General features: G+C 32.4%; 2 protein-coding genes, 1 long non-coding RNA gene and 1 pseudogene across 4 annotated transcripts; 2 read left to right on the plus strand and 2 right to left on the minus strand.

The window, feature by feature from the left end:
- Nucleotides 1–3,062: 3,062 nt before the first annotated feature.
- AT1G32650 (uncharacterized protein) lies at nucleotides 3,063–3,256 on the minus strand. The gene has a single exon (NM_001333016.1). It carries the CDS (start codon nucleotides 3,161–3,163, stop codon nucleotides 3,089–3,091), a length of 75 nt encoding a protein of 24 aa, NP_001319129.1. The 5' UTR covers nucleotides 3,164–3,256; the 3' UTR covers nucleotides 3,063–3,088.
- Nucleotides 3,257–3,571: 315 nt separating this feature from the next.
- On the plus strand, nucleotides 3,572–4,912 carry AT1G32660 (F-box and associated interaction domains-containing protein; the record flags this gene model as incomplete). The annotated part of the gene is made up of 1 exon (NM_103000.1): nucleotides 3,572–4,912. One exon carries the CDS (start codon nucleotides 3,572–3,574, stop codon nucleotides 4,910–4,912), a length of 1,341 nt encoding a protein of 446 aa, NP_174543.1.
- A 911-nt stretch (nucleotides 4,913–5,823) lies between these two features.
- AT1G06603 lies at nucleotides 5,824–6,123 on the minus strand. The gene has a single exon (NR_139114.1). It is a non-coding gene; the product is annotated as an other RNA (long non-coding RNA).
- Nucleotides 6,124–10,565: 4,442 nt separating this feature from the next.
- AT1G32680 lies at nucleotides 10,566–10,811 on the plus strand (annotated as a pseudogene; the record flags this gene model as incomplete). Its single annotated transcript has 1 exon — nucleotides 10,566–10,811.
- Nucleotides 10,812–13,340: the final 2,529 nt, after the last annotated feature.

Below are 13,340 nucleotides of genomic sequence, written 5' to 3' on the forward strand. Positions count from 1 at the left end.
GTGTTTATTTGATTTCCACTATGTTTATAGCACGTTGTGAAAACTATTTGATCCAATTCTATCTACTCCACACTTCTTAAAGATTTCGATTTTTTAAAAATAAATTTTATTTCTTTTGAGGTCTAGCAATTCAACCATCAAATATGATCTTAGGGGTGGGCGCAAGGCGAGTACTTGCTATTTTAGGGATATTTGTTACTCGACTTGCCTTGTATGAGTAATCAAAATAAGTACTTATATTTGGCTTGTTAAAAACGAGTACTTGCAATTTCAAGTACTTGCTAAAATATGATTGCCTTGCGAGCTACTTGCCTTGTCATGTTACTTGCTACTTGCGAGTTACTTACACTTACTTGCGAGTTATTACTTGTTATTTGCGAATTATTTACAAGTATTTACGAGTTATTACTTGCTACTTGCGAGTTACTTACAAGTTATTTGCAAGTATTTGAGAGTTACTTGCAAGTAACACTTTCGAATTACTTGAAATTACTTAATACTTTATTTATCATATTTTTTACCTGTTTAAAATTTACTTTACTTCTAATATAGTTTTTAAATGTGTCTAACACTAAAACAATACAATATATGTATATAAAATGGTAAAATAATAACGAGTAACGAGTCAAACGAGTCGAGTATTAGTTTTTTTTTCATTACTTGTTACTTGACTTGTACTTACAAGTATCTAAATTATACTACTTGTTACTTGCCTTGTTAACAACGAGTACTTGTTTTTTCAAGGCGAGTACGAGCCAAGTAGCGAGTATAGGACGAGTAACGAGTACTTGTGCCCAGCCCTATATGATCTATCATAATATTTATTCTATATAATTGTTGGAAGATACTTTTATAATTTTAAGATAACTAATCAATTAGAAAATTTTAGTTAACTCTTTTTATCAAAAAAAAAGGTTCCCCTGTGCATTTTTAATAAAACTTTTGATGTAGTATTAAGAAGAGTTGGGTTGGGTGCAGTGCAACTTTTTTGTTTTTTTCTTATATAACCGAAAAAATGATTATATGCGACCACCATAACATGCAAAAAAGTGCACACTGAAAATTTATATTGATGGCCTAAAAAGATTATTAAAAAGGAACAAAAAAATCTTGTGACTACCATAAAACCTTTGTCCTAGAGATGTGTCCATTTCCTGGTTTCGTCGTCATCAGCTAGTCAAGATCTTATCGTGTTCTACGTTTGGCCAAATATGTTTTCTACTTTATTATATTGAGATGTTTGCCTTGGTTTATCATTTTTCTTATTACCCAACTATTTTATTTTGAATAACTCTAAAAAGTCCTAAAACAGTCAAACCATTGCATATAATGAACAACATCAAATTAAATCATATAATTAACTTTTAAAAATTTATAATTCTTATAATTCTTTTCTTTACTTTACAAGTGTAAAAACATTTTCATCCAAACTTTCCTTTAATGTCTTATAAAAAAAGCACATGTTAATATCTCTTGAAAATGAATATGCTATGCAATGTTTGTTTCAAAATCGTAACTTTATGTTAGTTAACTTGTTAGCGATTAGATGGATTAGTCATTGTAAAAGTTTTCAGTATCTGTTTAGCTTTAGTGAAGTATAGAGAATTATACAAGATTTCAACGTTACGTTTCTATTACATGATTATCTTTTAAATACTATATATCTTGTAGAGGTATTTTATTCATCTTTATCACTTTTAGTTTTGCAACATTTCAGTTTCGAATTTTGGGTTGTTTTGATATGGTTTTCGTTTAAATTCGGGTTCTAACTTCATATACAAACGATTGTCAAATAATAGGAGCTTGGACATAATATATAGGTGTTAACTGTTAAGTTCGTAATTACTTTTGTTAGGATTTATTCAAACAAAATTTCAATACAATTTCGGTTGAGTTTCAGCAAATTTAAACTAGATGGACCATGGATACATCAATTTTTCTTTAAGAATGAATGATTCTAGGATTTTATGTCATTTTTGAAAACAACACCAAAGCTTTAAACAATAACAATAATAATTCATTTCTTAATAGGGTTCTCTTTACTATATTCGTCTATGTATTGTTTTCCTTTGATACATAGATTGCCGACAAAAAGAAATTGTTTTGAGGGTTTAACCGACTAACTGTAACAATTAGTTGCTAAACTGTATCATTGATTATCAAACCAAACGATCGTTGAACCAATCTACTGATTAGTGGATTAATAATAGAAAACCGTATTAGCCATCTAAAATTGTGTCAGTTTAGAATCGACTGACCGAACAACCTCTGCCGATTTTAGTAATAGAAAACCGTATTAGCCATCTCCAAAACCAGATTTATCATACTAGCATATAAATGAGTGCTACCTACCAACCAATTCACAAAACCTATAGGATACAAAAGTTGGTCCCAATTTTGGTAAAGAGAAAATACTCGTTTAAATTGTTTCCACACAATCTTATGCCCTACCCATTCTCAGGCTTTATTATGATAATGTCTTAACAGTAATCTTAAATCTTTAGATCACATATATAGTGCACGTGACGAAATTGTCATCCACATATGGTTGTGTCAGAAAAATTGGCCATTTTTATGTGTGACCTTTCACCTTTAGTGGTAGGTGCCCACTCCTCCCCCTACGTTGACACTTCTGTATGGAGAAATATCTAGTAGAAACAAACAATATCAAAATAAATGGTGGAAGAAAAAGAAACAAACCTTCTAATTATAATATTTTTATATCCTATATATATATATATATATATAAGATCAAGATGTGTATATGAAATACATATGTAGATCGTAGACTAGACACTTTGGTAGGGAACAAATTTATGATTTTATTGAGACACGTTTTTAAAGAACATCTTGTTTTTCTCTTTAAAAGGTTATAGGAAAAGAATAAAATAACTTGCAATTGAAAACTTATGTGGTCCAACTGAACGAAACAGCTTCTTCCCCTGCCAAAGTGATGCTTATTGGGCCCTAAAGTTTTTAAGACCTAAATGACGTAGTTAAGGCCCAAACCTATCAGATCTTGTGTCAAGCATCAAGAGGTGAAAGCAAACTAGCAAAGTTTCTCTTGGGATTTCATCTTGAGATGGATTCAACTCGTTCTTGCTGAATATCTTCTCATCATAGAGTGTTGCATGCACGGTCCTTCCTCCAAACTATTGCCCATCTATTGAGGATAAGAACATAAGGAATCGTTTGAGCACAGCAAGACGAGGATAAGACGAGAAATACAAAGGCGGGATTCAAATGTGGTTTGCTCAGAGACAACATATAGTTTGTTCTGAAAATGTTCTAAAAAGATTGCATTCTTATGTATAAACAGTTTTTTTTTTTTAATATAATTTAACATAATATTTTTAAAAAAAAGGATATTTTCCTAATCTTGTAGATATTACTAAATCTCTCTTATGTATATTTACCATTTGTATTAGGGCTTTGTATAAATACTCGACCTTGAGGTCTAAGGAATACAAGTCATTCATTCACATATTATTGAGTTTGACACCATCGAGACTGAGACCGAGAATTAACTCGCTAGGGTTAACACACATTTAGGGTTCTGTCAGGAGCCGCCATGAAACGCAAGGACGATGACCAGGAGGACAGATCATGTAGCAGCGCAAGTAAGTTAGATCCGATCCCTCTTGATCTAAAGATGGCTACAGTGCCTACCAAATCTCATATGAAGAAGAGTCACCAAAATAAACTCGAGGAAGATGAGAAAGAAGACACAAACCCTAGTAAGTTAGAGTTAGATTCGCTGCCTCTTGACCTAAAGATGGCGATACTGACTAGAATCCCTGCCAAGTCTCTTATGAAGTTGCGATGCGTGTCAAAGATGTGGTCTTCCATCATCCGAAGCCGAGGTTTCATTGATTCCTACTACGCTATCTCCTCGAAGCAATCACGGTTTATAGTCGGTTTGAGTAACGCTGCATTTAACGAGCCTGAGAAGCAGCTTACCTTCCTCTTCTCGTTTTCCCACGAAGACGGAGAGAAGTCTTCTTCTTCTTCTTTGGTACCCAACTTCGAGATGGCAGTTCCCTGCAGCTTAGCTGGCCTCTCACACTCTTTGGCTTCTTTCCATGGCATTCTCGCTGTTGAAGGTAAGGTGATGTGTAACCCTAACACGGAGCAATTCACTACGTTACCCGTTGGCACCATCTTTGTGGGGTACGATCCGATTGACGATCAATACAAAGCGCTCGGCTTTGATTTTGATAAGAGATGTCATGGTAATGCTATTGGTCACAAGGTTTGGACATTGGGAGGTGGTGAAGGAATGAGACAGATTAGAGGTGACCTTGCACCTTATAGACCGATACTACTACCAAATGTATGCATCAACGGTGTTATCTACTATGGTGCTCATACCTTATCCCAAACCAAAGATCCAGTTATTGTGTGTTTTGATGTTAGATCTGAGAAACTAAGTTTTATCACTGCACCTGCGGTTGTCCTCCAATCGGGGATGAAGTCTATACTCATAGACTACAAAGGGAAGCTAGCTTCTATTGTGAGAAACTCCTGTGGTGGTTGTATCAGCAGTTTTGTTTTTTGGATACTAGAAGACCCCAAGAAACATGAATGGTCTAGGCAAAGTTGTGATTTTCCCTACTCTCTGTGGGATTATGTTGGGAATGTCAGAATATGTTTCTTTGGCACCAACAAGGCTGGTGAGATCATTATTGCCCCAATGTTTTTGTCACGCGATGTTCGGTCCTTCTACATTTTCTACTATAATGTTGAAACAAAAACCATGAGAAGAGTTAGGCTCCGAGGAATTGGAAGCGATATAGAGTTTAGGCGCTCTTATGGATCCGAAAACAAGTTGTGTAATTGCCATGTCCGTATCGCACATCAACACGTTGAGAGTATTGCCTTTTTAAAGGATCATATAAATTTAAGAACTTGATTCCACTTATACTAATGTAAAAGAGCATTGGAAACTCTGTGTTTTTTATCATTACAACGCTTAGTTTGTTGTCTTTGTGGTTTCTTTTGTTTCAAGTGTGTGTTCCTCTCCTCAGTTCTTTATTTTGTTGTTTTATAATATCACGTATTGAAGAGCCACGGAAAACTGTTGAACTCACACCACTTTCACTCACAAACTCCATCTCTCACAACTCTGTTTCTTGTTCTTGATAAAGAGAAAAACACAAGAACACGTTTAAGAACTTTCATGTCTTTATTGATAGTAAACTTGGATACTTGGATATAATCCTTACACCACATATAAAATGAAAATGGAGGTATTACATACCTAGACTAGAGTAACCTTGGCAAAAAATAAAATAAAAAACAAGGTCAGAATACATGGAACTCATGAAAAAGATATTATCGGATCCAAAGAAGCATTTAGAGGTCTCCAAAGCTTCCTAGAGCGTCTTCCGGTGATTGTGTTGCGGATTTCTCGATAAATCATCTTAAAGAGAGTAGAAGGATGAATCCTTTGGTCGTTGTGTAACACATTGTTCCTTTGACGCCAAATTTGGTATGAAGATCCACCAATGTGGACTCCTTTGCCGAGTCGAATCTAGTGAGAAAGACACAACAAACCCAAGTAAGTTACATCAACGTCGAGAGTGTTGGCTTTCTTAAGGCTCCTATAATTTTAACTTGATTCCACGGATCATGTATGTAAGAGAGCTCTACCCTTTCATTACTTCTTAGTTTCAATATTTAATCAACTGTTTGATTTTCAACACCAATCAAGCTAGTTTCAATATGTAAGAGATGTATGTTTATTATGTTAGAAAGTATTGCTCGCTTGTCATCAACGTTTATGAGTCACACTTTCATTTTGTAGCACTTGGTAGGCTGATGCTAGTAAGGTACACATGAAGACTCAATAACCAGTTCCGTTCTTGTAGACAGCAGAATCCAACCATGAGAGTTATGGTGTGGTATTGCAAGTTGCCCATCGTTGCAATAGATCGTTTTCTTTTTATTTATTGTAATATTGGTTGGTTTTATGTGTAGTTTAATAGCTAGACATATTGAATTGAAACGGGAAAATACAACAAAATGAGAAGATTGATATTGTGACCAGGACAGAACAATGTTTGTACCTGTTCTTCTTCACCACTAACAAAATCAGATACAAGGAAGAGTCCTGGGATATTCAGTTCAGAATCAGCCAACACAAACATGGTTACATGGAGGTGGGATCGGACACAAAAAGAAAGTTTATGACATTGGTAACTCTTACCAACTTACAAGTTACAACACATACATAAAAGATCAAAACTTTGAGCCGTCAAGAACAGAAAGTTTATGACTTTGGTATTCCCCTTTCCCAGATGTACATTCTATGCCGTCAAGAAGCAACAATACCTCTCTAGGTGGCCAAAGCATTTCCAAGCAAGAGGTGATTCCTTTACCTTTAGACTTAAATATTTCTTTTAATCGAGTAGCATAGGGATCTCTTTGTTGGATTTTGCTGAGAATTCGGTGAGAAGAAACTAGAGGATATCTTGTAAATTGTATCTATGACCACTTTGATGTTTGCTCGATGCAAATCATTATTCTTTAGAAAAGGAATATAATTATGTTGTCAATGGAGTTTGTTTTTGTTCGTTGTTTGGGTTCCACGGTTTTACATTCCCAGTGTTTATATGATGCTTGGCCCCCTCAATAGATGTGCTTAGTGTTTAGTATATATTCCTTTTCTTAGGCCATGTTTATGTGTTGGTTTATTGTCTTATAGTCGGTGTGTTCATATTATCTTTGGTTTTGGTTCCTTTTGCAAACGGTTATTAGGTTTAGTATTTCTTCTTGTAGTCCATGTTTATGTGTTATTGTTGTGTTATTATCATCTTGTAAGTTGTAACATGCTCCCATTTGTTGATGTTTCTGATCTTTTAGGATTTTCTTGACTTGGACTTTGTTTGTGGTCACCTAACTTTCTAACTCACTTACTTTTTCAACAAATGTTAGAAAACAGGTTGGTCTTGTGTCAAAAAAGAAACTTATGATTCGGTGGTGTCTCTATTGGCAGGATTTGAACATGACACACACGAGCTCCTACTGAATAAAGGGAATGTTTAGTTGTGGATATAACAAGTATATTTACATAATTTTGGACACAATTTCAAACAGATGTACACATTTTTGTGTATATCTATGTATGACATATTTTTTTAGAATCGAAAATCAAATTAGAATTGTATAATGGGAACGGCAATATTGATTTTTTGGTGAACCAAAAAAAGGCAAAAATGGCAAATCCACAAGTTCAATAAGGAAATCGTATATCCAAAATATTTGGGCTACAAAGTGACATTTTGTATAATAATCCCATAGTTTTAGGATTACACTTTTTCTTATCAGGAGATCTCATATTGAAATCTAGATTAATCTGGAAAACATTTAAAATAGTGATCAAATATGATTAAATTTATGATATAAGAAATTATATTTTAGTCTTTCAACTAACATTGTGAATTTTTGAAATATAAGGCCATAAATTGCTTAGTTAATATATGATATCTCATCTAAGTGATCTTCAATTGCTAGGACGAGAGTACCACTTATATCTTTTGAAACTCCACACTTTTTCTACCTTTTAACCAAGCATTTTAATATATAATCAGTCTTTATTTTTAACTCGTATTTACTTAAATACTATACAACTGAAAATGACAAATTTATCGTGATGGGCTTCTTTTGGAGGAAACATAAGTAGCACGAATGTTGATAAGGAAAGGCCATTCGTGTGCCACTCTTTGTCGCCTCTCTTTTTATTTTTGTTTTCCTAACTATTCTTTATAAAATAGAATTTTTCTAAATTGGAAAAGAAATAGAATTTTCATAGTAATGCATTTTAGAATTTGGATCCTAATCTGATATTCAGAAAAAGGTTTTAAAACAAAAGTTTGGAAGGAAACAACAAACTCTAAAACTTGTCTTCCACGACTTAAGCAAATAAAATCTCAACATCTACTCTTTATGAACTCAATCCAACTGTCTTCGCTTTTAGATCTAGAAACCGAGTCACGAAGAGAGGTCTAATAAGTTTATAGTAGCTCTAAGCTATAACTCTAGGTAGTTTGTGTTACGGACAAAACCTATCTCAACGTTATGATATATAGAACAATTAGCAAAGTACATTAATGCTATAAAATCCTAGCAGAGCTAGGAAGAAAAACACCGTATTAATTGTTTTTGAATCCAACAACATTTACATTGACGAACAAATGAAGAAATTCAGGAAAAAAACCAATGCAACAATGAGTACTTCGTTTTGTGGCCGGTATTCCTTTGGCTCAACATTTACGATTAAGAAAACGTAACAAAATATATTCTACAAAAAGAAAAATTGAAAAATGAATGTACCAAGATTCAACTTTGGAAAAAAGACAAAGAAGATAAAGTTGATATTTATAAAGTGAAGAGCAAAGGGAAGAAGCGGTCGATCACTTGTTCTGTAGGGCTTCCATGCACATGCTATTGCCTCCCCCCCCCCCCCCCTCCCCCCCCCCCTCAATTTGTTCTTATATTCAATATTAATAATTATGTTAAGATTTTTTTCCTCAATTATTGAGTTTTTATATAGATTAGTGAAGGAAACTACTAGAAAATTATAATTATAAATTATGTTGAAATATATGCTTGTTGGTTTTTCAATATTTGAAATATCGTTTAACAATTCATAGTAAAATAAAGTTATTATTTGGCTTTTTAGAACACCATTTTTCTCTAGTATTATTCTAATAAAATTTAGTTTATCTCCTTATTTTTGTTGCTATTTGAATTTATTTATTTTTTTGAAAAGAAAAGTTTTTTTAATTAATAATGAGTTTACTCCTTAGAAAATATAAGGTCCCTCGAACCATGATGTGTTTGTTTCAATCACCACGAAACTAACATATTCTTTTTGCTCGAAATAATTATTCTGTTACGTTGACATTTCCGAGTCATATTTAATTGTAATTACACATTGGATCTGCTAATTATTTATTGCTTTAAACGATAATGATTGGTGGTCTATGTAATAGTGGACCAGTACCTAAATAATTAAGCGATATATGTGCAATTGGATAATGCATGTAATCCGTGATTCTTTGTTTACTCCGAAATCGTTAGGGGTGTAACACATGTCAGCCTAGGATTCACTAACCATTTCCAAATATCCAGTCTAGTTTTCTTTTTAGCAAATTACTTCCATCACATATCAAGAGTTGTACACACATTCATCATATTACCATTACGAGTCTATCCAAGTCTATTAAAGATTGGAGTCGTGAAAGGCTACTTAATTAGGCCATCTATATTATTGTTACAAGATTGATAAAGATTGAAAGTTGTCACACTTTGAGAAAACGCACCTTTGTCACTTTATTAGCAGAATGAGCAATATTTTTCTTAGATCAAATAGCTTTAGTTTGTAAATTCATTAACATAATGTATAGCCAATGCCCTAGGTTCTTTAAAGCTTGAAAATCTGGTATTGATTCAAACCGAAGCTCCACATATTGAAAGTGAAGTCTCCACATATATGTAGGTTCTCATAATTTTCAATTTTTCATCCCGTAGTATTTGACACTCCGACCAATTGTGTTTATCTTTTTATGACGTAAACGATGAAATATCTCCGAAACTATAACACTTTTTTTGTTCTCTCGCACACGGTATACTATTCTAACTAGGCATGAAATTTTGATCCGACCCGATTGTACCATCCCAAACCAACCCGAGTCTTTTGGATTTCGATACAAATTAGTTTGACATTCGGAGAGATTGGAATTTTTGTTTATAAACTGGATTCGATCCGATAATCGATTGGTTATTAATAAGCCAATTTTAGCCGGAGAAACCCACAAAAAATAATATAATATTTTTTAAAGAATAGTAATAGTTAGTTGACAAAAAGATGAAATCTTACTACTTATTAGACATAATGATATCAATTGTTATGAATAATTTGATAATAATTGTTAGTGACATGTTCTTACAACTATTTTTTTGGGTATGATATGTAAGTTTTAATAAGCTGTCGTTTTATTTTCCATGTGAACCAATATCTCTCATACTGCTAACATAAGATTCGATCAGTTAGTAGGAATAAATTTACGGTATATAAATTAGTAATCGCCAGATTAATAATAACATATTTCCATCACTCTTACATTCTTACTTAAATTATTATGATAAAGATATATAGAATCTCTGGGTAGATTTGACTAACGAATAGAGATGTCGTGGTGGGTAAAAAAGTCCAGCCCTACCTAAACCCAAAATAAACCCGCCCACCAAAAACCCAACTTTAGAAAATCCAGATGGGTTTTTGATTTAATGGATAAAACCCGAAAAAACCTGATTGTTCCGAGACTACCCGTGGGTACCCAACTTGGTTTCTGTCAATTTCTTAGAGTTTATTTCAAGTGCTAATATACTATTATATGTATGTTGTATCTATAATTTGCTTATAAATATATTTTAAATTGTATTTATTTTCTGTATTACATATATATTTGATGGGAAAAAGGTTGAATTGCGTTTTTGGCGGAAAAATATTAAATTGCATTTTTTGGCGGAAAAATGTCAAATCCTTTTCTTGGTCGGAAATGTTGAATGTCGTTTTTGGCGGGAAAATGTTAAATTGCGTTTTCGGCGGAAAAATATTGAATATCATTTTTAGCGGGAAAATGTTAAATTGCGTTTTTGACAGAAAAATGTCAACTCCTTTTTGGCGGGAAAATGTTGAATGTCGTTTTTGGCGGGAAAATGTTAAATTGTGTTTTTGGCGGAAAAATGTGAAATCATTTTTGGCGGAAAATATTGAATCGCGTTTTTTGGCGAAAAAATTTTGAATTGCGTTTTGGCGGGAAAATATTGAATGTCGTTTTTGGCGGGAAAATGTTGAATTCCGTTTTGGCGGAAAAATATTGAATGTCGTTTTTGGCGGGAAAATGTTGAATTGCGTTTTGGTGGGAAAATGTTGATTGTCGTTTTTGGCGGGAAAATGTTGAATTGCGTTTTGGCGAGAAAATATTGAATGTCATTTTTGTCGGGAAAATGTTAAATCGCGGTTTTGGCGGAAAAATGTGAAAAGAAATTTGACGAGAAAATGTTGATTCACTCGAAAAAGGACTTAAAAAAAACTCGTGGATACGCATAACCCAATGAGATAAACCCATATGGGTTTTATTTATTTGGGTACCCAAAAACATTTTAAATCTGTGTTTTTTTCCAAAAAAAATAGATCTATGGCTTAAAATTTTATGTGGGTTTTGGGTATCCAGCGGGTTTTAACCCATCATTAACATCTCTACTAACAAAAGTTTATATATTTAGTATATAGTATGTAATTGACGCCAAAAGTAATGATGTTCAACGAATCTAACGAATCAATCGGCGGATTCAGTTAATCAATTGAGTATAAAAATCGGCGCATTTGATTTAGCTAATCGATTAAGTGAATATTTAAGTATGATTGTTTATTGTACTCAACCATTAGTCCAATTAATCAGAGATATGTAAATGAAATGGAGACTATAAACGTTAATTAAATAATATGGTCAACTGAAAGTCGAAATTACTAGGTTACAAATATATGAAATAATTATCAATCAACACATTTACATATGACCCACACATTACACGACTTGATACACCTTTTTTTTTTTTGGGTGAAATGTCGTAAACTTATTCTACATTCTACAACACGATGTTGATATTCTTGTATCAGTTCCAATTCATATAATTTATAAAATAGTTAATTATTTTGGAATTCGATTTAAATTCACTATTCTTTTATATTAACCATCTTACGAGATGCGTTTCTGAAAAATAATTTGATGCTAAAATTTAAATTCATAGGAGTCCAAGATAGTGTTTGCATAATTAAAAGAAATTGTGTTGCCAAAAAAATAAAGAAACAAATGATTGTCTTTCATACAAATTTGCGGATAGGCCAAAAACCGATCTGATTGATGGTTGGTGAACCGACGCAGCTCTCGTCGTATGATGTACATGCAATGTATATATGCATAGCATAACATATAGTTTGTAAGAAGACATATACTCTCATATTTTTGGTCTAATATAATGGGAGCTTTCATAACAATAGAATATGGGACTAAAGAAATGAATGCGTAGACAAAAAGTAACATGTTTGTTTTGTATTGTAGCTTCCTAGATAACACAAGTTACATAACGATTCTTAATAATATTCAGCTTACATTGGGACATCATCCTCTTCCAACACATGCTTTTAACTTATGAATAAGCTTTTGGTTATATATTTGTCCAAAAAAAAAAAAAAGCTATATATATACACATTAGAGAAATATATTATATAACTAAAGATACATACTAATTTTATTATTCTTTATTTAAGCTTTTCATACTAAATTTGTGTAAAGAATATTATTATATGTAAATAAGAGAAAACACTAATGACAATTTATATTTGGTTTATAATAGTGTTATCTACACATTCCAAGTTAGTAAAATATATAAATTCCATACGACAGCAAAATAAAGTTAATTGTTTCATGTCAAATCCATAAAAATGACATATGCCCTATATTTTCTAATTAATGCATCTATACATTCAATTTTCATCATCCATTTTTTTCTGATTTTTTTTTTTGACGGCAAGCATTTTCTGCAATTAATATGTATGAAAATTCATAATTGAACGAGTCTACATTATTTTCTGATTTTTTTCATCTATATGAAAAAAATAAAAATAGAAACTAAAATTCTAGTGTGTAAGTCAAACCAAAGTACCAAATATTGAGCGAGTCTACCTACATGGGAGGACGTGAAGTAAGAAAAAGTCAGAAGACTTCGCAAAGATGATGAGTTTTTTTTTAGTAGTTTAATTTCATTAATTATAATAGTCAATCATAGATTAGATATTTTAGCTGGCCAAATCACTTTTTCTTCAAATCAAAATCTCCTTTTAACCCAATCTTTAACAACCAAAATTGACAAGCTAGCATCAACATACACACATATACATCAACCCTCTGTCAAAATCTCCCTCTAATCACTCATTATGATTTACGAGTATCTCAATAATACCTCAATTTAATTACTTTAATTAGCTTTAAAACACAATATGTATATACTAAACAAAAATCCCAAACATGCTCCTGGTTCCTGAATTTCTGCTCAACAACCGCCGAATATATATTTTATTCTAAAAACTATAATATTTCCAAGCTTTTGCAGTTAGAAAGTTACACAATTTGCAAAAAAACAATTAAGTCAAGACTAAACAAAAATTACAGTATTGATTAGTTTCTGACTATCAAACACCAAAAACTAATAAGCCAGATTAATTTTATAACTCAAAAACTGATAGAACATTTTAAGGTTTATATTTTTAA

The sequence above is a fragment of the Arabidopsis thaliana genome, assembly GCF_000001735.4.
Source record: "Arabidopsis thaliana chromosome 1 sequence".
Taxonomy (NCBI): Eukaryota; Viridiplantae; Streptophyta; class Magnoliopsida; order Brassicales; family Brassicaceae; genus Arabidopsis; species Arabidopsis thaliana.